Source organism: Leuresthes tenuis, unplaced genomic scaffold (assembly GCF_036924035.1).
Source record: "Leuresthes tenuis unplaced genomic scaffold, fLeuTen1.0.hap1 SCAF_3, whole genome shotgun sequence".
Lineage (NCBI taxonomy): Eukaryota > Metazoa > Chordata > Actinopteri > Atheriniformes > Atherinopsidae > Leuresthes > Leuresthes tenuis.
The window spans coordinates 27,518,849-27,545,738 of record NW_027325357.1 but is presented as its reverse complement, the minus strand read 5'-3'; the positions used below and the strand labels follow the sequence as shown (position 1 = coordinate 27,545,738).

The following is a 26,890-nucleotide window of genomic DNA, read 5'->3' as shown; positions in this document are numbered from 1 at the left end:
TAAGGTTTTACATGTCGGGACGTCATGAAAAATAAAATCCTCTGGTCCTGATCAGGTCTTTAAATGAAGTAAATACAACCTCAGATGAACAAAGAACACATGACATGTTACACTGTGTCATTATTATTTAACAACTAAGAACCACCAGCGATAACTCGAATAAATGACATTATCAGCCTCTGAATTTCAGTCCGCTCGCCTTTGCCACGTTGCTTCGGTTAATTGAGTTTAGCAGCATTTGTTTCTGCACAGCTCTCTTAAAGTGTCACAGCATTTTGCTGTGTATGATCGTGTTAAAATGAGCGAATCCATGAGCTGTGTTCATATTTTCTGTGAATTCGAAACTGAACGAGGCTGTATCCACTGACAGTGGATGTGCCTGCTCCTACAGAAGCAGAACTACCAAAAACACAACTAACACATCTGCATTAGCACCACGCAGACATGTAGAACTACGCTCCTGCAACAGAAAACGAGAGAGCGAGGACAGCGCTGTTCATGAGTTGGTGAAGCCTGCCAGCTGAATCTGACGGATTTCATAGATGACTCTACAAAGAAGCAAGCTAGAGAAGATCACCTGTAATGTAGATTTTAGTTAGCTGGTCTTAGTTAACTCACTTCTTTTGGTACAGTAGGAAGTAATTCTCTTTCTAATCCTACTCCCTAATTCTCGTGAAGTTGCACAACACTGAAAAAAACCACGAAACACTAAAAACTTTTACAACATCGTCTGTTCTTTTCAATGACTGTAAGGTGGCCAGGTCCTGTGGCTGCAGAACAAGCCCACAAAAGTGCACACACTGATTATGATCAATTCATTTCATTTGTTCATTTGATGACCTGGCTGCTACTTATAGTTCCTATGGAATTATTGTTTGTCATGATTTATGTTCTGTTCCATGTCTTGTCTCGTCATTTTCTGTTTTATTTTGAAAAATCACTAACTTCCCCTCTCGTTTCAGGTATCTTGCCCTTCCTTCTGTGTCAGGCGTCTCATTGTCTTCCCTGATTCCCAAAGTGTTTCCACCTGTTCCTCTTGGTCCCTCATGTGTTCAAATAGTCTGCGTTTCCCTTGTCTTGTGCCAGTATGCTGTCTCTCCCCATGAGTCTCATTACCAGCCTTACTTTGAACCACAGATTCCACAGTCATAGTTCCCCACGCCTGCGGTGAGCGATCCTCCTGCTGTGCTATCTTGTTTTGTAATTTATTCTTATCCCTAGTCATAGTTTATTTAATAATCCGGTAAGTTTTCATAGCTTTGTTTGTTCCTCCGTTTTCCAGGAGAGATTTTTGTGTTGCAACCTTTCATAGTCGCCTCCGTTAAAGGAGAGCTTTAAGTTTATAATTAAAGTTTCATAGTGCCTCTGTTTTGTTAAGAGTGCGTCTTTTGTTAAATCTGCCTCGTTAGGAGAGCGTGTCTTTGTTTTGTTAATTTGTTCATAGCCTTTCTGTTTTCCTCCTGGCGTGGAGAGTTTTTTTTGTTTTGTAACTTTCATAGCCGCGCTTGTCCTCTGCCATAGTTACTGAGGAGAGCGCTTAGGATTTCCATAATCCGAAAAGACCCTGCGTCTGTGTCCTGAGTCCGCGGTTCCTGACATTGTTGGTCTGAGTTTGTATTCATGTCACTTTAAGACCTGGCAATCACCATATGATTTTTTTTTAACATCCTGACACGTAAAACCTTGAAATGGAAAGACTTCCTTTTTGCATGATTATAAAGAGTATGTCCCCGTGCACGTATGTTCACATCGTCTATAAGTCAAATACAACATTCTCCAGCACCTACAATAGATCGGACAAAGATGCACAGATCGAGCTTTCGGAATTACTTTCACCTTTAATTAAGTGCTGCTGTGCAGCATGAGAGAATAAATAGCAGGGAGACATATGAATCTGAAAAGTCTTAGAAATACCAGCAGATCTCAGGAGAGATCATGCAAATATCAGCGCTGGTCAAATCAGAGCTCAACCGATTTAAAAATCCCCCATGTCAAGACATGCAGGCTTCTCTTCTGAACCTCATGTATTCCACTGGTGCCAACGCCGGCGCGATGAGGCGACGCACAGCATCTGAAAAACGTGCCATCTCGAGAATGGTGCGTCTTTTCAAACATGCAGGTAAAACAAGCATTTACAGCCAACGTTTGGTTAATTACTTTTGAAAAAAAACACGATTAACTGACCCTGCGGCTCAGATTTATGCATCATGGAGAAACACAGAATCGAGTCTAAGCAAGAGACACGAGTGTGTTTTACTTTGTGAGGATAGAAATCTTCATTTTGATACAACCCGATGGGGAAGCTCGAGAAATCGTGGCGCGGATCGCCAGTTATTAGTGATCTTCCTCCAAAGAACAATGAATAGCCGTACCAAATTTCCTGCTGGTCAAGATAACACTTTATTAGATCTTTCACTCTGGAGAGAAGCCGTGGAGCCAAACTGGTACTTCAGGAGAATACTTCATTTGAAATCCCATTGACATTTGTGACCAAGCTGAGGGTGATGCAGCATTATTCATTTCTCCATTTATTTATTTATTTTGCAGCATTTACAGGAGCAAATACCATATCCCATAAGCCCCACATGTTTCAGGATAAATGGCATAACTCAATAGAAGGGAAATTCTAGAACTAGTTTTTCATTTCATGTCCAATAGACGTTGTCGGAGTGGCTGGAGATTTGCAACCTATCATTTTCATTTTTCTGAAAGGAAGAGGAGAGAAAAATACTTTTTAATCAAGTAATTAGAAATATGAGGAGGAGGTTCTGCCAGTCATGCCTTCTCTGCATTTAAAAGCCCTAACTGTGCTCTTCTTCTATTGTGGTACCCATAACATATCGTGTTTTAGTGCTGTTTTGATCAATACAGATATCAGACATGTACATGATGAGCATTCAGAAATAACTTACATGCAAACTGGACTTTGGCCTCCCTGCTGACAACGGTGCCAAATGTGTTGGTGGCAATGCACTGATACACACCTCCATGATTGATGAAATGAGGGTTATTGATTAACAAGTTACCCTCCACAAGGCTGTAGTTTAGATCTGAGTCTGTGTTTATATCCCTCCCATCCACCTTCCACCTGCAGACACAGTAAATCACAGTTAGTCAAGCTGCGATAGAGGCTTATCTTTCAGGTGTCTCTCTAAAATCCTAATTCCACAGAAGTTAGGACATCGTGTGAACTTTCATAGACCAACACTTTATTCACAGCTGAACATAGAAGACGTAACAAATGTTGAGAATGAGGCATTTAACTATATTCGCTCATACTGAATGTGATGGCAGCAACACACCTCACAGGCGGCAACAAAAGGCCCATTTAAGGTCCATTTGAAATGGACTGAGACAAAGTGGAAAACTGATCTGTGGTCGTGCAAATAAACATTTCAGGCGTCCGCTGGCCTAAAGAAGTTGGTGAAACACTTATTATGACAAAGAAGACCCACGACTGTTGAGCAGCAAGAATTCTACATCAGACAAGAATGGGACGACATTGTTCCGACAAAGGTCCAGCAGCTGGTCTCCTCAGATCCCAGACGATTGCAGACTGTCCACACTTTTTTGTGATGTGTTGCTGTCATCAAAACAAGATCGGAGCAAAATGTCTCACTTTCAACACTGGAAATGTAGAATTTAGCAATTAATCGCATTCAGTTTGAGTGACATTTCATAAAACATCCCAGCTTTTTTTATATGCTTAGAAAGAGCACAGAAATCATCCTAAGACACACATGGTTATGGAAAGAAAACACTTTCTAATTCAAACGAGGTTTGTACCATTGAGGCTCCACGTTGCCGTGCAGATAATTAAAGCACAGTCAGAGCACTCACCTATAATGTGGAGGTGGGTTTCCCTTTGCTCTGCAATTAAGAAACACCAACTTATCTCCAGTGCTCATTGGGAAAATACTGTCACTTGGCTCCTGTGTGAATACGGGACCGTGACGAGCGTTCTCTGTGTAAAAAACAAACATTAGCTGCACAGTGACACAGAGCAAATGACACTGAATTCATGCAAAAAGAAATCACTCAGGAACCTGTATGTACACTCTACGCCTACCATTATAATTGGCTGTCAACATGGCTGTTTGAGCAGATTCTGAATTTATTAAACCCTCTTGTGCACGTGTCAGGAGATAGATGTCACAGTGATGAGAGAGCAATTAACAAGAGATAACCCTGTGTGATTTTGGCCAACTGGCACATTCTGTGCAGGCTACGACTCAGCCATGAAATTGTCTTTTATTTTTCTGCCCTCATTCACAGAATGTTTATGCTAATGGGAGTCATTCTATTAGTGTGAATGCTTAAGTGGTGTAAACTCAACAGAAATGTTCTCAAAGCAATCATGCTTTATGGTAACTTTTTAAATAATAACAAGTTAAAAGAAGTTTTGAGAAGAAAAGAAGTTAGTAGGAATTAGTAGTGAGATGTAAGTGACTGTTGTACTGATGACTTTCTGAATCCCAACTGGTCCGAATCCCAACTGCACCTGTTTTTAAAGGATCAAAGGGTAATGGTCCTCTAGCCCCTCATTTTGATCACTCATCGGGCCAAGGGCAGGAAATGGGATTGGGCCTCAGTGTCTCTCCTTTCATTTAGGTCTTATTTTATAAAGTATACACACAACCTTACTTTTTGCCAACTAAATCAAATGCGTATTATTGCTAGTTAAACTCTAAAGAAAGAAAATTTACATTTTATACTCCATAAACAATACTGGCAGAGCCAAATACTATAGAAAAATTCACTTCCACTCGTGCATGAGGCTTCTGTGAAATTATCCGTGCCAAAAGGTCCCTCTGCAAACATCCACATGCAGTCAAAGCACCTCTAATCACATGGATTGAGGAAGCTGCCTCGGCTTGCAGTTGGATTAATCTCAATCCTCAAAACATACACATACCAGACAAAGTAGATCAAGATCAGAGCAGAACAACACAGAGATGTTAAAGGTTTCCAAAGAAGCTGACTCTGGTCTCAGCTGGCGTTTTGGGTCTGTTTTTTCCTACTCTGAGATGTTGGTGCTCGAGTGTGACATCCGCAGGTTGTCCCCTTATCTCTGTCACTTATAACCAAACTGTGATTGAGAATTTTCTTTCCAAGGTGTCAGCGTTCCCAGGAGCCCACTTCGCTCACACTTCATATATTGGGAAAAGGAATATGTTTTGAAGCACCACGGCTTTTTCTATGCTGGGCGATCCTGCCGAACAAAACAAGCAACAGGGAAGTTGAAGAAGACGCCACGCCACCAGAGACCAGTGTGACGGTTCAACTTTCAGCACAACAGTCAACCAAAGCCTAGAGACTACCCTTCAGCTCAGCTAAAGCCCAGTCTTAAACACAAAAGAACATCTGTTAAGAGACCAAAGGAGAGCAGCTCCCAGATGCTGTGAACAGAAGTTTAAAACAGATCTGCCAGGAAGCACAGGGCAAACTGCAAATCGAGCTGAGAAAAGCCTTTCGAGACTTACCTGAGGAAAGTGGAAGCTGTAAGGAGCTCCTCAAAAGTATGGAGTGAGGGTACGCACGCTTTCACTTTGTCATTAAAGGTTACTGGGCGGTGTCAGTCACTTGGACCTTCAACCCACTACAGTATGTGGAAACAGTGAGGTCATTTGACAAAATTCGACAGCACTTGATAAAATGAAAACAAGGACAGAAATGGATCCATGCAGTGTTCCGTGTCAAAAATAATCGGAAAGATAGACAAGCAACCACGCTCCTTAATTGAGTTATCCTTTATTTCATCATTATTTCAAAGCAAGTAGGATAACTTTGTCAAGTTGCTTACAGGAGAGCTTGATTAATCAGAACAATGCTCTGCTCTGGTTATAATCTAATTAGCACAGAGCCTGTAAAGCTGTCGTCTATATGCATGTTGTTGGAGCGTGCGCTCTGTCAAGCTTGTTGTTTTGGTTGGCTCCAACCAAACTATCAATACACGGGAGTAATTAACTGATGGTGCACTAATTACTCCAATGAAATCCAGAATTTCTTTGGCAGATGCACAGAGGCGCGCTCAGCCTCTCTTTGCACCGACGCCACGTGTCGCACGCCAGTGCTGCTCTCGAAAACATGCTTCTTTTTGCCCACTTCAGAGGATCAGACATGCGTTTTTTTCATCTGATTTTACACATTTCTAACCTTGACTGGGACAAACAGTGCTCCCTCCCACATCATCACCATCATCATCATCCTAATGAGAGTGGGAGTCTTTGCCTCAGGTAAGGGCCTTGTTTCGCTTGCCTCTGAGGGAGGTGCTTTGTATTCTACCCTGCTCGCAGTGTCCTCTAAATTAAACAAATTGATGAACCTTTAATAGCTGGGCTATTTCACCTGGGAAACGATTGGGTGCTCTGTGCATCTGCTGGAGAACATGCACGCTAGACTGACCACCAGTACACATAAACACACGTGCATCTGAATAACACTTAATTAGGCTGCATGGAAATGCATGCAAATCTAAGCTCAATAGCAGTATATATATGCAGTATAGGATGAACTGCCATCTGCATGAGCCTCCATTCTCTGCTCTGTGTTATCACGGTTCATGATATACTCCAGTGAAAATGCTGACTTCAGATGAGATGCTAAATCAATGGAAATGGAAGCATAAATAACATTAAAAGAGACCCCCTCTCCATATGCTGTCTAAGTTTCACTGTTTTTGTGGGATGACTTGTAAACGGTTAGCTTGAGCAGAGGATACAGTATATCTCTCAAATATGACTGCTGACAGTAAATCTCCAGACTGCACATGTTATGTAACCAGATGTACAGTGAGAGGACTTAGTAAGATTGTAATGCCTGAGCTGTTGCTCGTGCGGGTATCAGAAAACTAGAGCCGCATGTTGCTGTACTCTTCTCTCAAAAGAAAGAGAACATCCACAAAACTCTGGTTCTATGTTGTTGATGAGGGAGTACAGAATAAACGAGTGCTAAGGAAAGACTTATTGTTGGTTTTTACAGTGTGTATCCACATTTCACGCAAGTGTCAGCAGCTGGACATAAAGCAAGAAAATTGCATAATAAAACTGGGGGACATAAAAGGGAGTGTGAGTACTCTGCAATATGTTAGTCTCATTTTAAGTCGAAGATTGTGCCTGTGAGTCTCGTGTGCTCTGAAAGGAAAAGGTAAACTGAATTTAAAGACCCATTCCGGCAGTTATTAATTCCTTTCAAACTCATCTGTTTCTCAAAATTGTACATTTCAAAGTTTTTGTCATGAAAAGAAAAAATCTCCGATTGGACTTAAAATGGCTTTGGGCGTGACTCTTTCTCTTTATTCGGCCAAAAAAAGATGTATGAACATAATAATCTGGCCCCTCCCATATCGACACCCTCCAGCAGCTGGCACTGCCTGCTGTGTTTAGTCCAGCTATGTTTACCATGCTCTGTATAACACCTCTAACACTGCGGTGATTCAGCCGTACATGATTTAACCAGAGAAAGAAGAGAAAGATAAATTATACAATTGAGAATGATAATGTATTTACTTCCTGTTGCTGTCAATCAGTGCTGTGCAAGTTTCCGCTTCACGAGTCCAGAGTTCAGTTCACACAGATTAAAACTGAAGTCCGCGTTCACAGGTCTATATTTCAAATTCTGAACAAGTTTACGGACACAAAATGAACCAGCTTATGTTCCTTTTGCACTTTTTAGGACTTCCTACAATATTTTACTCCTTAAATGGTACAAATGTTATGGAGTCCTATGAAGTACTGGAACATGGGCCCCACAGCCATCTAAGCGGAAACATGCACATCTCTGCCTTTACCTATTGGAGTCATGATGTATGTGACACAGGTGAGGACGGAGTCGGTGTGCAGAGCAGCTGTCTGCGTCAGGGCCAAAACAAACGATCAACATACATTACAGGTGCTCTCCCCCGACTTTCTGCCATGCAAAGTTTTCAAATATATCCTTAAGATTCAGCTGGCAGGCCTCCCTCTTATCTGATGCTTTTACAACTGTAATCTAACAACCTCCTTTTGGCTTAGTTTGCCTCTTGTTGACAGTTTCTGTCGGGCTTTCTGCGGTGAGAATGTTGCTGTGTAGATGTACACATCCATAACGACATGTCTGAAATTGTTCCAGTGCAGTTGCATTAGTTGCAGTATTTATGCTCGAAACTGGTGAAGAAATCATCGCAAGGTCTGTGGATTCCGTTAATTAATGCATTTATGCACAACATGGCTTTTTATTAGAAATTACTCTAGCTGGTCGGCCAACTGCCAGGTGACTCAGCCAGCTCTCGCAGCACTGTCAGCCTGAGAACTTTCCCCTACCTGCGGTGCGCCCGGCTCACTCAGTCTTGCTTTCACTATGTTCTACTTTAGCATGCTAGCTTCTTATTTCACCGGTTCCTCACAGCGCATGCAAAACGCCCCTCCTTGCAAGTGGTCACCATTGATTCTGCTAACATTTTACAAGGAACATAAAGGCAGGCTGACCTTAACTTCCTGAGACTGCCGTCAAAGCTGAAACCCTCGGCCATAGCGCTGATGGCAGATTTTGCTCATGATACGTGCTGTAGCTCATAAAAAAATGTTTTTAGGACATGTTCTACAAGGTTGAAATTGTGATTTTTATCGGAGGAATTTATTAACTGTGTTAACCAGAAAGCATATCAGTCAATCTCAACAGTGAATTGTGACAGTTTGATATCACAAATTCCTTCCACTAAACTTCCAAAACCACACTCCTTAATCCAAAAGTCTGACACTGTGGTTCAGAGATGCTCCGCTAAGCTCGCCAAAGCTAAATTGAAATCAGATTTGAGATATTTTGTATGTTTTTTTCCCCTCCAATTTAGGAGTCGATTTTATATAGATCCAAAAGCTATTAAAATGACTATCCTTTTTAAGAATGCTATCCCTCCACTTGGAATGAAAAGATAAGCTAAAAATGCGCAAAAAAAACCCTTGTGAAAGATGTATGCATATCAGGTGTGTCATGAAAGGCGATTTGTCTTGGCATCTCACCAGCAAGGCACTGTTTGAGTGACAGAAGGATTAACAGTTCCCATGGCAACAACATCTTCATTTTCCAAGGTCAAAGATTCTCCTTCCCATCCAGTTGCCAGAGAGTGAAGAATTCTTCCTGGAAGAAACGCTCCTTTGTTTGGCACTGGAAGAAAAAGAGGGTATATGTGAGCACTGTGGGCATGAGGAGATGCAGTCTGCATCAAGCCTCCTGGAAAAAATTTATTTCCAAAAAAAGAAGACTGGAGCATGTGGAAAATCGGTGAACCATTAATAATTCATTCAAGCGGGTAAGCAGAGCCTAAATTCTATGCTGTAGGGTGAGCTAGCAGCTGATACCAGGGGAGCTGATATTTGGTGGAAACATACTGCAGCCACACTATCTGCACAGAGTAAAGTCAAGGAAAAAAAATCAGGAACAGCAAGTGTTGAAGAGAGCATCCTGCCAAAGGCAGCGCTTTCTAAAACCTGTTGGTTGGACATATTTATTGTGAAAAAGTACACAGTGTGTTAAGAGCACAGTATCCATCAAAGAAACAAGCATTCAATGAGGACAGAATAATATGAAGGAAATCGGGGAAGTAAAACTGTGATTCCCAGCAAAAAAACCTGAAAAAAACAGACAAAGCTTTTATTATTTGGTCAAAACAGTCATGTATCATTATGAGAACAATACAGAAACTCCCTTTTTGCTTTTGGAAAAAAGCCGATTTTGGATCATCTGACGGAAAAGCTAAAGCTAAAAGTTACATAGAGCGGAGCCACCAAATCGCATTTGACAGTTACTTTGTTACTACACACTTTATACAGCAGAAAATGGTCTGCCGTGTGTTCTAAAACAATCTAGGTTGCAAAGCTGTGCTGCCATGTGAGCCGTGTTGCACGGTTCCACTATGTATAACTGTCTAATGCAAAATTGATGCTGTGTAAAAATCCACAGCAATAGCTTGAAGCATTCTGAAATTTTTGAGGTTAGAAAGGTTCACTCTTCTCGTGGGACCCCTCTGAGTAGCTTTTAGCTTTAGCACGCCCACAGGAAACCCTCTGCTGTTCAAACTAAGAGCACTCTTACAACCGTCTACTGTGGGAAAGACATGACTTCTAATAAGTACTTCACAATATCCACCTTACCGTCAAACCTCTATCAGGTAGCATGTTGCTGGCAGCTCACTCAGTGAGCACAACAATGAGCAAAGAAACTCAGCTTTTTTAGCTTCTGAAACCTTTCCTTTTACTGTTCAGCTTCATTGTTACAGCTCTCATTAGCTCCACAATACAAGTTCTGTTCAGTTCAGAGCTACTTGGGGGATAAGAAAAGGGAGCATATTATTTATCAGGTGACAACCAGCATGACTTCTACTCAGGGCTAAGGTTGCTTCAAGTGTGGTAGATGTGTGAGTAAGCATTTGTTAGCTTTCAAGTTACACATCTTAACTAAATTTTATTAGTACACCAGGTTTGTTTTCACTGCCCTGAAGTTGCTAAAACAACAGGAAATGTAGGTTATGTATCTGTTATTTAGCAGTATGTGCAGTTTGCCTGGCAGCAGAGGATGTTCTGTGAGATGCTATTCTTTGCTAATGTGATATATTTCCTGCTGAAGGACATGATGGAGTTGTCATGCTTGAAAGTCTACAGCTACAAAGAGTCGATAGAGTAGATGAAATGTTGTCATGTGCTCTAAACCACTCCATGTGGGCTACAAATTGAGCTCTCTTATCACTTTTTTGTTCTCATTTAGTCAAACTGGCACAGGTGAAAGTGTGTAGATTCAGCTTACATATTAGCTGTCTGCAAGGATCTACAGTACCAAAATCACTCAGGCTACTTTACCAAAACTGGAAAACCTGAGGGGAAAAAAAAACTCTGGGGTATTTTTTAACATTTATACTTACTAATTATTCACATTAGAGTTAAGAATTACCGTGGAAAATGTAAGACTCTCCGCATATTTGCATCATGATCACAGTATGTGTTAAGATCTGACTGAGCAGTAGCTGTCGCCGGCAACACTAAAATGGAGTCCAGTCAGGCACAATGCAGATGTCGGGCACTGAGGGTTTTAAAGTAGCTTATTTGCTTCTACGAGCTTTGTGTCACACCTGCTGATGCAGCTGTGACTGCAAACTGTGTTGATAAGGAGCCAAATCAGCGGGCCAGACTACAAAAACATGTTATTTTCAGAACAGTGGCATACACCTGCCCTTTCAGCTTGCTATTTTTCTACAGTGGAGCTCTCACTGCACATACTTGAATAATTTGTACCCATTGTTCTGTCGGAAAAAAAAAAAAAAAAGGATTGTTGACCCCAAAGATTTACTGGTTAAATTCCATCACATAAATTAGAGGACTTCTACCAGTTTTCTACAAAAGGAAAACACTTCAAGGCATTAAAAGAGTTCCATAAAGGCCTTCTGGCTTTTCTTTGTCCTTTTCTTTCTTAGTTCCTGTAATAAATTGGGTCAGACAGATGCTTGCAACAAAACAAAACAAAACACCCATCATGAATGAAATGAAGGCCGAGCATTACTCGAGCAGAGAGGCGGTGAAGTAGATTTATTCTGCTCTACATTATTCATTCTAAGAGGGCTCAATACAGATCATCCAAGCTTCATCTTGTCAGTCATCATTATTGATTTTGTTTCCACTTTTTTAACCTTCTGCCTTTTTGTTTGTCATTCTGCCCACAGGCTTGTCACGAGTCTCAATCACATATGGAAGGACTGACCGATAATGGGAGATTTGCTCGATGTCTTTCCTTATGAGACTTGCTGAGTTGACATATTTTGCTGTTCCAGAGAAAACCAATAAGGAGACTTTATCCATCAAACAACAGAATGAAAAGAAAGAAAAAAACTATTCTTTCGTCTTACTTACGCATCTGGGATTTAAAACATTCCCCTATTTCAATAACATCTGTCTCATGCTATTCCCAGTACTTTTAAGTCTGAGGTAATTATATGTTGATTAAGGTGCAGGATGACGAGATTCTAAATGAAAGACATCGAACTGCATATGGTGATTACAGTTAGACGAAGGGCTTTTATTTCGGGCTCTAAGAAATACTAAATCGATGTGAAATGTTTTCCAGACATGGTGTCAAAATACCTATCTGTAATCAATGCTGTTATGGGCCACCACCTTTAAGTAATTCCTAATCAATATGTTTTAACATTTAGATGCACTTACAAAGCACTATGTGAGGAGAGGAGCTGTGAACAACTGAGATTGAACTCAATGGAAAAAAAATGTTAAAAAAATGAATGTCGATAGTTCTTTGATGATTTTTACTTAAAGAGCTAGTAACCCTGTTATCCATGTCTAAGACAGTCTTCCTACCAAAAAACGAGCTGATCGGTTAGTTGTTCGTGCCTGCAAATGACAGAATATGTGACCTCTAGTGGTCCTGAGAGAGACTGCATGTGAAGCACAAAAATTGCATCCAATACATGTTATGGGCAGTGTAGTAGAAAAGCCTTATCCTAATTAAGTGATACTATTGCCTCAACCCAAACAGGAAGAGAGACAGTGTGGTTGTAACCTGTTGTTGTGATGATGACCAAGGCAACCAATACCACAGCATCCATCCAGGGGGTGCTGATGATGATGCTGTTGTAAAAAGAATGTATTTCCGCCTTAACCGTGATCCTTTTCTAATCCTAACCAAGTAATGTTACTGCCTAAACCCAACCAGTACAGGGAAAAAGTTCCCATGGTTGAAAGCGATGTGTGTAATGGTAACTCCCTCTCATTTCGGGATACTTTGTGGCGCGTTAAAGGAAAAACTTGAGAATGCCATTTGTTTCAATGTAGAAACGCTCATATGAGTTGTATTTCCCTCCTGCAACCTCTATAGTTAGTTCTGAAGACACGCCTAAAGGTCGCATTTGGGTTGTAAACAAACAGCCTATTTGGTTGTTTTGCTTGGAGGACTTGATGGATACATTTGTACAGATGACAGTAAGGATCAAAGAGATTTCATGATCACGATTAACTCAGTTGAAAGATTATGATAAATAACATTCATTCAGAGATCGTCCTCCCAATCAAAACGTGCCCGAGTGGTGTGTGCGCATGCAGGTGGATGTGGACTATAATTATGTTTAAAAAATCTGCAACCTCTAGTGGTTATGAGAACAACTGCAAGTGAAGGGTAAAAATGGTGTCCATGATGTGTATGTCATATAAAATAAATGTATCTTACCTATGATCCATTTCTAAACCGAACAAGTAGTTTTGATTGCTTACTCTATCCAAGTGATGTCACTGCCGAAAGCCAGCCAGGAAATGGCAAATAAATGACATGTTGTGTTTACGTTTTCAATTCTTGTTTACTTCTAATAGTACCAAAATTACTCTTTGTCTAAACCCAACCAGGAACAAGAGAAAAGTGTTAGTGTTAGTAAAGTGTTGCCGTGCCACTGACGGGACATATGTTGGGCTCTATCTCATGTCTCATACAGCCCATGGTTGAAAGCACAGCATTTGGCTACATCAAATCACCCCTTTTTCCTTTTCATGAGGACTGTGTGGCTTGTTAAAAATGACATCAGCTCTGAAGAGGAAACACCTGTACGAGACATATTGTATGAAGAAACAAGACATGTAAATGTTTCAATTGGAGGACTTATATTTTCATCATTTCAGCATAATCACTAAATCTAAAAGCAGAATCATCACATGGTGCTTCAATAATTCTTCATGCTTGTCAATTGAAGATGTATTACTTGTCAATAAGAGGATAATCAATTATGAATAGGAATAGCATGGGTGATTAGTGGATTGTGAGGATATGGGAACCATTAAGGGCCGTTGCAGAGGTTGACTAACAAGCCCCTGCAGCTTTAAGTCATTAGCAGACTTTCTCTGCCTGGTGATTGATGTTTGTGTTCACCGTAGTGAGCTGTCCAAGTCCACCTTCAAGCTGATCCACTGCATTTTGTCTACTTTCACACAGACATCTTTCTTGATTGTTTAGCATTTAAAGTCATTCTCGAAGCTAATGATTACATTTAGCCATACAAAGCAGCTATTGATGCATCAGGTGGAAATGCACAGACCACAATCCCATAAGGTATACAAGTGAGGGTGTGGGCACTTTGACACATGGCACAACTCTGTTTTAATGACGCATGGGCCCTTGGCATCTTTGGGGAACATGCTTCTTGGTCACTGTCTGGAAATTTAAAGAAGTTGCATGTGATCACCATGATTAATTTATATACCGTAGAAAAAATACAATGGTAATAATTTATGTGCCCCTGGATGGTTGGTCACAGGTGTTGGAAATACCAAATGGGATGAGGCCAAGCTAATGGTGCCTGGAAGGGAAACTATCTGTCAGGGATAATCCCTACTATTATAACACCCAGGTGGAGATAATGCGCTTCTCTCTGCCTTTCTCACAGGCTTGTGATGTTAAGATAGCAAAAAATGCTTAAACAAGGGGTTGGATATTAACTGGGATAAACACACGTATCCAAAGTGAAACACTGCCCGCTTGAGCGTTTAGTGAAAATAAGCTTCCCACTGTAAAGCAGCCAAACTAGGCTAAGAATAAAAGGGGAATGGAGGGTGTCCCGGGACTCTGGTGAGCCATGTTCCACTTCATTACACTCTGAGTAATTGGTTAAACATGTGACTACAGAAATTAACTTCAGCAGCCTTGTGAGAGGTAATTAAGACCCCCCCACCCCCAACACACACACACACACTTTTCTTCATTTTTTTTGTGGATGAAGTGGGATTCAAAGATAAATGCAGCTTTCATCAGTGAACAGGACCCCATGAAGACATCAACCTGACACTGCATTATCAGGTCTCAGAGCACCAACAGCCTTAAAACACATAGCTTTGCTCTGTCGTAATTGTTCCATAAGCTACTGCTCATTTAAAAAAATATCTTCACAGCTTTGTTAATTCGTGAAACGTGCCAGGTAATAAATACATCCACAAAAAGCCTCCTGATCTCAGATTATAGTCCATTTAAAATCCTGTCAGTGCCAAGGGAGCAAAAGCAGTGTGGCAGTTCATGTGGTAGAGAAGGATACCACCGAAATCTAATACCCTGTCAGTTCAATACAGACTCAGAACTCAAAATTGTGAAACCAGTTCAGGATTGCTGATAATTTGATGAGTTGAACAAGAACTAAATTTTATGATCAGTACCTGGTGGAAATACTGTTTCCATCAGGTTGAGGTCTGGACTTTGACTGGACCATTACAACATCTTGATTTTTTTCTTTTTCAGATATTCTGTTGTAGATTTGCTGCTGTGTTTGAGATCATCGTCCTGTTGATGATTCAGTTTCCGCCAAGCTTTAGATGTCGGACAGATGCCTTACATTTGAGGCCCGGGTCCTGTGGCTGCAGAACAAGCCCACATCATCAGCCCTCCACCACCGTGCTTGACAGTTGGTGTGAGGTGTTTGTGCTGATATGCTGTGTTTGGTTTTTGTGGTTTTTGTGGTTTGTTCAGATGTAACTTTACAAACCTAAGCTGTGCTGCCATGTCATACTTATTCAGTCTTTTTCTAACTGTGCTGTCATGAACTTTAACATTAAACACACTAACTGAAGTATTGCAGTCTGACCTTGGGCTGAACTTACCGAGACATTCATTCACCTGTCTTGAATGTCACTTGTGAATAATCCTACTCACTGTAGAATGATGGATTTCATATACTTTAGAAATTACTTTAGAAATGATAGATTGATTGGCAGCAACAATTGCTTTGCTAAAATCATTGCTGATGTCTTTCCTCCTTGGCATTGTGTTAACGCACACCTGAAGACTCCAGACCTGCACAATCATTGTCTTACACACTATTTCTGCATTTTGGAATATATTTAAATGAATAGGTGCTCTTGGTATCCATCTGAGGTCTTATAATCTTTTTTTAACCACAGTAAGGACCATATATATATATATATATATACAAGTATGTCCTAATACATTAAAACGTTTGAGTTTGAACTGGGTGTACTTTCCTTTTACGTGGCTGTAAATCTGTTTGGTTGAGTTGAATTGAGTTGACTTTATTGTATATTTTAGGTTTTTAAGATTTGTCCCCCATAACACTTGTGCTTTATTCCATGTTCTCACATTTGAAAATACTGGTGTTGTCACCACCCTTCCTCTTTTAGCCAATAATTAGTCATCAGGGACATTAAAACTACTGGCACAAATCCTATTTTCTATGGTAACAACAATGTCAAAGTAATTGCTAATCAGCTCTCAGATGGTGTTTTAAATAGCAGCGGAACACAGATGCAAAATCCTCTCATTTAGCTTAATAAGGCGGTAAATGCTTTCTCTTCAGTTGACTAATGTGCTGAGAGTTTGGTTTCATCACTCAAAACTTCAGTGACATTTTATGTAGTCTGTTTGTTTGAAAATTTATTTCATGTTTGTGTTTGTATCTGAGCCTGAGCCTGAGAGCCTATTTTACATGTTATGATCAGACCTTAATGTGAAGAAATAACCATCGATCAGTTAGGAATTAATAGTTAGAGAGCATACACATCCCCTTAGACATACATACCCAGGAAGCAGGAGATGACTCTGTGCTACCACAGCTCCTCTATCTGGAAAAACAGCTCTGGTCGCAGTCATTTATAGCAGGTAATAAATCACAAAGGCCAGTGCCAGGTATGTTTCCCACTGATTGAGTACTCACAGAGTAAGTGGAGTCTGCTCGTTCGTTTCTTCACAGTCAAGACACAATCGCTCCTTTCGCCAGCTAAGAGAGAGACAATAGAAAGAAAGAAACAGAGAAAAAGAGAGAATAGAGGAAGCTTTGAGAGACGGTGTAATAATAATCAAAATCCCAAAAAATTCGGTTTAGTTTGTCTGAAGCATGAAGAATGCAGCCTGAAACACACCAGGTGTTAGGTTGCTCATTCGACCCCCTGCAAGTGGGACAAGGTGTGACCAGATCAACAAATGATAACTGAATGAAATGCAGAAAGACGTTTCAGTTGCAAATATTTAACTAAATATGATGGAATAATCCTCGGCTGAGTAGAATTGCAGGAGTGCCAGGATGAATATCTCATCAGTGTAGAAAAGATTACATCAAACTAAAAATCATTTTCTGCTGGCAGCAGTGCTGTTGGAAAAAATCATTTCTACCTCAAATAAATGCACTGCAGAAAAGTATGAGTTCACTCTTTCAGCACTACAAATCAAACCGACTCGTTGCTTCCTAGCTTAAACAGACAGCACTGTGGTTAGAAAGTCATAAAAAAAATTTACTGTCCTAAAATCCTAATTGACCCCTCACTTTTCATATTTTGCTTCCAAACAGCAAGACCTTTCGTGCAAGACCTTTTTTTCTTGTTCGTTTATTAAGCCATTTAACATTGTCTTAGAAATCCTACAAATGGATGGATGTTCACAATATGATTAATAACATCACATACATCACGTTTCCATTTTACTCATGAAAAGCAGTTCTGAGGGAAGCTACCTGAAGGTTGTAGCAAGTGAACCTAAATGCCAGTTGTTGTTGGAGGCTTCAGAAACACTTCATAACAAGCAACACGCTGCTCAGACGGAGTGGCCAATTACTTGAATGTCACCAGAAAAAGTATTTTAAGCACTGTCCCACAACACGTGGTGCTTATGACCTGCATGATACAGAAAAACCAGAAGCTTCAAGAAATGTTACATGGCATTTAAGCAAATATGTCAATGTGTAAAGGAACAGACAAAAAAATGCTGAATGTGAAACTGCACTGGTTACAGAATCTGGTGGAACAGAAGCTAGTCTTTGAGTGACATCATAGCTTTAGCTCACTAACAGGTATGCTAACATGCCAGTGATTATAATAGCTTGTTTGTGTTGAAATGGTTGCTGTGACGTCTGCAGTGTGTGCGCTCCAGGTTAAAGGCAATATGTTCTAGCAATTCATGATGAAGTCCAACCATTTCAGCCAACGCGTCATCCTAAAAACAACTAGCCTAGAAAATGGCCTCTTTCCCTGTTTATTCCCTGTGTTTTTAACCCAAGAGACTGAGCAGGCTAAGAAAAACTTACCTAGAAAGTTACAAGAATTTGGAATACAAATTCCATTGTTAGTGTCCATGTCTTGTCTCGTCATTTCCTGTTTTATTTTGAAATTCACAAACTTCCCCTCTCGTTTCAGGTATCTTGCCCTTCCTCCTGTGTGAAGTGTCTGATTGTCTTCCCTGATTCCCAAAGTGTTTCCACCTGTTCCCCTTGGTCCCTCATGTATTCAAGTAGTCTGCTCTCCCTTGTCTTGTGCCAGTATGTTGTCTCTGTTATGAGCTTCATTACTTGCATCTTGAACCACAGTGTTCACAGCCATAGTTTCCTCGAGCCTGAAGTCGAGCGATCCTCCTTCAGAGGTATCTTTGTAAGTTTTCCATCGCCATAGTTTATTTATCACGGTAAGTTCCATAGCCTGTTTTGTTCCTCCCTTTTGGAGTGATTTTAATTTGTTAACGTTTCATAGAAACATCCGTTAGTGGCGCAATTTGCGTTTTGTTCTTTAAGATTTGTCACGCTTCCGTTAAAGGAGAGCTTTAAGTTTATATCTAAAGTTTCATAGTGCCTTGGTTTTTAAGAGAGTGTCCTTTGTTTAAATCGGCCTCAATAGGAGAGCGTGAGTTTGTCTGTTATTGTTCACAGCCCTTTGTTTTCCTCCAGAGTGGGGAGTTATTTTGATAATTTTTCAATGGCTATCTCCCCAGCCATAGTTATTGTGGCGAGCGCTTTAGGAGTTTCACAGCCTCTTCTTTTGCTCTGTTGGGAGATCCTCAACCTGCTTTATTGTTTATCTTCAATAAACCTCTTTTCTTTTGAACTGACCCTACGTCTGTGTCCTGAGTCTGAGGCCGTGACAGTTCGCTTTATAATGATTTTCTTTTGGTTTTCTTTGTCCGAGCAGTGTGACCCATTTTGGGTACAGCTTCCTTTCAAGAATGACTGCAAAGGTGAAGCCTTAATATGACTAAGAGCTACTGTGCTGAACAGCTGCGCCTCCTCCCATGTGAGGGACCATTTAGAGGATTAACAATGACAATATATAGGACATGTAGTGTAGGGGAAAACATTAGCCCCAAATCTCTAAATGTGACGGAGCACGTCCACAAGAGAAGATATTTAGTAGGTGTGAAATTCAGAATTACAAGTGCTTTCAGACGCACAACAAAAGTAATCGTAATGACCTCAGGGTCTGCACTTGCTACACAGCAGGCATTTATTTAGTGTGATTTTGGTTTCCAGCAATCACATAGACTGTACTGATGATTTCCTTTGGGCAGATAAAGACCAAACTGCTGATATTCAGGAGTTTATTTAAACATCGGAGACAAATGTGCCTTTACATTGAGACCAGATTAAAAGCCAACAAGTCATGGGTGTTATGCAAGAACTTTCCAAGAAGTGACAAACATTGACATTCAAGGCACAGCTCACTGTAAAATTCATGTTGCTCGCCAATGTTCTGAAATGCTCTATGCACTGTTGACGCTTGCATTTCTAAACTGAATTACTCCGGCAGATCAGGGCCTTGTTCCGAACACGTTGACGAATCCGCATCCATTTAACCACCTCTGCCTTTCTCCAGGTATAAAGTCACACTAGTACACTGTTTATTTTCAGACTAGGTTTGTTTCAATGGAAATCTGCTGCTAATATCTGTCATCTAACAGACTTTAGATGATCTTTATACCGTGACTGAAACAACATATTATATAAATATCAAATTCTACACTGCATGTTAAATGTATTCACAGGTCTGATATCACATCTCAATTACTACAACAAAGAGCTAATCTATATTTGTGACTTATTTCAATATAATATTATTTATAGGTCATAGACTTTGTGAAAATGCCTCAAGTATTATGTTGAATATCATCAAGAGAACCATTGCTTACTGAAAATGTCTTCGAATACCTAATGACACCATAAAGAGCCAATATTCTTACGCCCAATAGAGTATTAAGGCAGGTACAGGGGAGAATTTTCAATATCTGCTGACAGAAAAGGATGAAACTGGTGTCTAGAACAGGTGGCTGTTATAAGCTGGTCCAGCAGATTCCAGAAGCATGGTAGCTTCTCACTGAAGATCATCAAATATGCTGCATCTTAGTAAATAAATCCATGCTTGTCTACACATTAGATTTGAGTGTGCTGTGGAAATAAAGTTACCATGGCCATTATTACCACATTGAAGTTTACAAGATGACTACGTTAAGCTAAAACTTTAATATCATTGCTGTTCAAGGAAAAAAGTTTTTCTCCGTTTCCATATAGTTTGTTCATTTTCTGGTTACTTCAAACTGTTTAAGTAAATGCATTTTCTTCACTTTTACACTCAAGTATTACTGTGCATATTCCACCACTGATGACCGAGAATACAGGCAGGAAGATGGAGAATGTTGGAGATGGCTCATGCACCAGACAAGAAATTTCCATGAGCGTACCCCCCACTGAGTCCTCTATTACGTTGTTTCGGTAGATTGATAAGGTTATCGAACAAGCTAAACTAGTTCAAACATCAGTTCCTATTCCCAGGTCATAAAAGGTTGGTATCTGATCAAAGCTGGTAGCATCTCAGAAGTACACATACAGTGTCCTTTAATAGACTGGAGTCTATCTACTTACCATCGGGCAGGATCGGCCTCCAGTTCATCACAGGGCTTGAGAGGAATAATGATGGCAAATTTTCAGGCTTTTAGAACAAATAGCGTGATCATTAAATTGACAAATACACATGGACTATAATCCAGAGAAGACATGTTAACAAAGTACGACAGCCCTTTGAGTAGCTCCTGAACCCCACCGACATGTCCACAGGGAGGTGACAGTGTCTAATTGCAGAGAGGAAGACACTTGCTGAGGATGATGAGGTAGTCAAAAAGCTCCTGAGCAGCAGAGCAACTTGTAAAGCATTTCCCTGAAATTCTGAAGGCTATGGACATTTTTGGACTGCCTTGCCTTATGCCTCCTGAGCAATACTACCTGTGGAGACCCAAGTGGTTGTAATATTTTCAGAAAGAAGCAGGTGCTCCAATTATTTGGGTATCATACTGTTCAGTCTCACCAGGAAAGCTTGTTCCAGGGTGCTGGAGTAGAGATTCTGGCTATTTGTCAAATCATAGATGATTTTAAAAAAAGGATTGCCATCCAGCGTCCAAATAGTTTTAATCATGAAATAGAAAAGAACGTGTCGCAAAATGTTACTGGTTGATCTCTGTCTCTTAATGCCATCAGAATGTATTTGAACTCACTTCTCTTTGGGCTCAGTTATCACATAACCTTTTAGAAACCCTACTAAGTGCCCACAGCAAGAGAGTCGCATTACGCCAGCTGTACAGATTATGAATGATAAGGAAACCATTCTCACTTTCATGAAAGTGCCACCAATGAATAATTCATGGTTTTAAATTTCAGACCACCAAAAATTCGACTGTGTTGCGTCAGGTCTTTCCTCTCCACCTGATTGATTCCATTTAAAGTGATGCATTCTGCTGCTCGGAGATCCGAAGCCAATTCACTGCAAAGACAATGAAAAGCCTAATTTGTCAGCTAACACAAAGGAGCAGATAGAAGGAGACCAATTCATCAACAGAGGTCACTACAGTAGACTTTGGTGAATGAATGAGACATTCTAGAAATAAGTAAAGAGCAGTTTGTGTGTTTTGCTATTTGACAAAGCTTCACTATTTGTCTAAGACGTCAGGCTGAGTAAGACTGGTGTTACAACCTCACTCATAGTCACCGCTTCAGGTAATAAAACACCTAATGAATCCACATCAGTTAACCTCTGCACAGATCCACATAGAAAAGATGGGTGGACTCTTATCCTAAAATCCTAACAGATACGTGGCACATAGTCCTGGTCTTGACCTTTTTGCAATATCTGTGCAAACCTCCCTGGAATGTTTGCTCGTCAGAATTATTTAGTGTTGGGAAATTAAATTTTTTTTGGCATGGGACTGTTTGTGTTAAGATTTAATGTATTATTGCTCTTGGAGGTGTGACAGCATAACGTCAGAGCAACTGCAGAGAACTGGTATGAAAAATGTAGTCGGGAGTATTTTCTTTTCTCTTCGAGGTTATAGGTTTTTTTTGGAGGGAGTGTGTGGTTCGTTCCTTCTGCACTAATGTAGTAACGTGGGGAGGAGTGCGAGCAGCGATTGCTTCATCAACGCACTGAAAAACAGAAGGATGGTAAATTACATTGTGTTAAAAAAAGTTTTTTGTTCTATCATCTTTATGGTGACTAGTATTGGGAAATGCACTGCAGCTACTCAGCTTTGTCCAGTGAGGTTTCAGAATGAGTAAACAGCTGACGATATATATCACTGCCGTGATGCATTAAAGTATATGTACGCATACAGACGCATGCAAAAGTCTGGAAACTGTAAGAAAAGTGATATCTAGCTGCTAACTGCAACTAACTGATTAAGCACGTACGGGACACTGCAGCGATCACATCCTCTGTGCACATTAATTTTCAAACTTTAGGCACTGAATTTTACAAATGCGTCACGAATTACATAAAAAAGTCTAGTGGAATCATGAATTAAAAATTGAAGTTTGAAGCTAAGGTATGTCTGAAGAAAATAAGGTAAAGCAATTCATTAAGAGAGCACGTCTCTAAATGTTACTCACAGAAATTAATACATTTTTTTTAGCTTGTTTGCAGCCTTGGAAAATATTTTTCTAGTTGAGGGGACATAGATTAAATTGATTAACAGCAAATTCTGGAGGAAAACATCACACGATCTGCTTAAAAAGAACCTGATGGACAGAGGATAACTCGTACAGCAGCATAATGACCCTAAACACACCACAATCCACAATGAGCTAACCCAGTAGGCACAAAGTGAGAGTTCTGCATTGGCCCATATAATCCCAGACATGAACACAATCTAAAATCCACAAATGGTTAAAAGAGATGTTACAAGAGCAGTGTATGCGAGATGACCCATGAATCTCACAGCAGCAAAAAGCAAAAAGAATGTGGAAAAATCAAGATCTCAAAGACCATAGTGCTGCTTTCCAGTTCGGTAGTATGATTAAACAGAACTCTACTGGCCTTAATTTCCCTCTGCATCTTTTTCCACTTCACTTGTTATCTTCTCAATGCGGGCTGTTTCAGTTTTTGGGGTCCATGTAAAGTTGCAGTGACACAGAGACAGAGAACAAAACTTCCTTGTTTGTGAAGATTGGTTGTTGTATTGCATGAGTGTGCAGAGGGCTTTGAGCCCAAAGTGTCTGACATTTTTTATTTCACAGACTGAGCGAGACAGCTGGGCAGCTCATCTCAGCAGAGAGAAATGTTCCAAGTAAATCCTTAATGTCAAGGTTGTAATCATGCTCATTGATTTGTAATTCATGTACATATACAAGCTGAGAGACGAGATTTCTATTCATCTATTCATCTTAAAAATTATGTCTAGTTAATCTTTTACTTGCTTAGATATTTCCAAAAACCTGGGGTGACTGCATTTTTGCATACCTCTGTAGGTTATTGAAAAATATCTATTCTGAAACACATTGATAGTGCTTTTTTTCTTTAATTTCACTGTTTTAAATTACTTGGCACGAGATATATAATTCTGCTAACAATATGGGCAATATGTTAATATGTTTGTGTACAAACAGCTTACACAGAGTTTTAATTCTTTTGTTGGAAATCAGAGTTCTGTCTAGTATGGGTGGTATGAACTTAGCCCTCAAAGGTCTTCAAGACCAACCACAGTTGCAATAGATAATATTCTAAAATGTATCTTTAAGAGTTAAGGCAATCAAAATCCCAGTCTGCCACGAACACCATTATGTTACAATATATTTGCCTCAGATGAGCAAATCATGCCATTTTGCTGTGTCTGACAGCTAGCTGAATGTTGTGTCCTCATCATAGAAATGCTTCTTCCCTGAATGTCAAAACTCAAAATTTTGGTTGAATATTACATTTTTTTAGAAATAACTCCATGTACAGCTGAAGCTTTGGATTAATTTAGGGAAGAGAGAGGCTGAGGCGCAGCACTGCAGATGTTGGAGCGGCTCAGCGGGTTAAAAAAAAAAAATCAGATTTCGGCATTATGGATTGAAGGTAAGGTAACAGTCTCACACGGGTTCGTTACTGGACTTTATGAGCTCATACTTACTGAGGTATACCTTGGTTTGATCCTGTGACTAGCCAACGCCACATTGTTGAAATCAGTGGGCTTTACCAGCTCAGAGAATCCAGCTGACATAACAGATTATTGGAGTCATTGTGATAGAGTTGAAGATCCCCACCAACACCTGCCTCATATTCTACCTTGTAGTTTTAAAATCTTTTACTGTCTTACATTAGATTAATTTTAAAGTTGGATGCATTGCTGCAACAGTGTATCAGAACAGGATACACTCTCAACCTTCTACGCTAGCCTTATCATCATACCAATGCCATCACTACTTCGCAGCAGGGCGCCCACACCATGAAAATTACAGATGCAAAATTTAACAATGCTGTTGACTTATAATCGAAATATCAGACATGTGCAGTATGTGTTTGTGACTTAACATCTAAGCAGTTTGGTTTAGTGAAGAGAAATGCCTCTCTGTTTACCCCACAGAGTGGCTCATTTAAGCTAGTCTGAGCTCTGTCAGTCTGTCCTCAACAAACACGTCCCCAGCATCACCGAACAGACAGCACTGCTCATTTCCTTATCAAATACTTAGTGATTTTTTTTTAATCATTCATGTTTGATAGAATAGAATAGAATAGATGAGGGACCATGTATTCATCCCCCAGCGGGGGAAATTATCTTCTTTACATTCTGATAAGTGGTTAATTAATTTTTTCTGTGATGTAGCAAATGCAGAATGCATCTTTCTTCCTGCTTTCAGTCACTAAGTCCAATCTTTGGAATTATATCACATTAAATTGAATTTAATCACATGAAATAAATATTTTGCCATAATAACCATAGATGAATTACCCACTTGTTATATGAAAGAGACATTTTTTCTATATTTCTCTCTTATTTTAATCTTTAATTTTTGCTAAATCTTACTGAAATAACTAACTACCAAGATTAATTTCATTAAACTTGTGAAGCACTGTAACATGAACAGAGGGAGAGCTCACTCAGTTTTGGTGCGGACTGGGAGCACTGATCACTGGGATTTGCAGAATACGGCATTGCCCTTGGATGAAGATGCCAAGTGCCCTTATAGATATCAGCTATATTCAGTACAAAAGCTTTGTTAGGCTTACTGCATGCTGCCTTACAAGCACAAAAAGCTAGCTGGTGAACACAAAGGAGGCTTTCCAGCTTAAAAGCCTGATTTACTCAACAAGCTGTTGGAAATCAAACTAGGCTCAAACTTGCTTGTACCACAAAACAAATTAAAGAATTTGCCAAAGTTGCTCAAAGGAATATAATGCATTGTTATGGCATAGATCACATACAATAGGCTTACATCTATCTACTGAAGCGCTGCAGCTGTGAAATCATCATGAGATTGAAAATTTTCCTTAAAACTGACAATCTTTGTTAGTATAGTCCGACACTGCATGGAAATGATAGTCAGAGATGTCTGTGTTAATACTCCTGTTGAAAGAAAAAACATCGAACCAATCAGCTTATCTTTACTTCCCCCAAAGCACACTCAGGTTGAAATGAAAAGTTTGCATGTTTCATTGCAAAGGCAGCTGTCTGTGTGATATAATAAACACCATTAAATCTTGCTGTAGAGGAAAGGCTCCGTCATAAATAGCTGATGCTGTAACACTGGCATCATCCCACCATATAGTATCATCACAGCTACTCAAGCTTCTGTCAACACTGCCTGGCTGTCTTCCTGGCCGGGCAATTGCAGCTGTCACTCACCTGAATAATGAGGGAGACACTGGTAGTACATCAGACAATGGAGACTAATTTTATCATCTTTCCTCCAATGGATCATACAACAAAAGACAAATTTTAGGGAAGGTGAAGTATACAAAGCAACTGATTTATCTTGACAAGGCCTTGACTGAGAACTGTCACAAACAAAATCGACTTCATAGCTGTCTGATCACTCGAACCGCCCACAATCTGGAAATGAGCCTACGAGGAGTTTGCCCAGTCCTTGAATCTCACAGTGAGAGAATTCAACAGCAGCACTACATAAACATCTCCACAATAGAGTTACTACATAAAAAAATCATGCCACTTTGTTTCTTCCACATCTGAACCTTTTCAACAGAACCAATGACTGTTTGTTGGAAGCCTGATAAAGAGGGCTGCCTACACTCAGCTGTCTGGAGATTTGAAGAGTCAGTCTAAGTGAGAGCCAAGAAGAAGGATCTATGTGCATTTGCTTTGAACAAGCATACGGATTATATACACGGTTGTCGTTGTAAGGGTCTTTAACAATGGCTGCTTCGTGTGCACTTTATGTTCTGGCACCAGCACTGGGCTCAAATGGCTGCCCATTTATTAAGTTGTCAAGAAAGAAGGATTAGACCCCACAACCTGTGCAAAAAAGTCAATTCTAAATTTAATTTGTTAGGATGAAGAGGCCTTCAAAGCTTCTTAATACAACAAAGGCCATTGGATTTGAAGGTCTAAAAGACTGTCAACATCAATTGATAGCAATCCTCCTACTTAACCTTTCTTCCCACCAACACACACACACACACATACACATGAATACATTCTCACCCAACAACAGGCTGATCTATCAGGCTCCGGGAAAAAAACAGAGACATGCTATAAACATTGTGATGGTTCTATAAATGAATATCAGTACTGATACATAAAAGAATTTTAAGACTTTTTGAGTGTTCTTTTCGTAGGCTGCCTAAATTACTATAGCAGAAGTCTATAAATAATTCAGTAAGGTAAAAAATTTAGACAAAACAACACTTACAGT

The 26,890-nt window shown here is 40.0% G+C and overlaps 1 protein-coding gene across 1 annotated transcript in view; it reads right to left on the bottom strand.

Annotated features, from left to right (window-relative positions):
- LOC140304046 (contactin-4) overlaps window positions 1-9,057 on the bottom strand; it is a 55,883-nt gene extending 46,826 nt beyond the window's left edge. The window contains exons 1-3 of the mRNA XM_072383060.1: window positions 8,997-9,057; window positions 3,841-3,964; window positions 2,913-3,088 (exon numbers count right to left, since the gene is read on the bottom strand). Coding sequence (XP_072239161.1) covers window positions 2,913-3,088; window positions 3,841-3,964; window positions 8,997-9,057 — 361 coding nt within the window. The remainder of the gene's footprint in view (window positions 1-2,912; window positions 3,089-3,840; window positions 3,965-8,996) is intronic.
- Window positions 9,058-26,890: the final 17,833 nt, after the last annotated feature.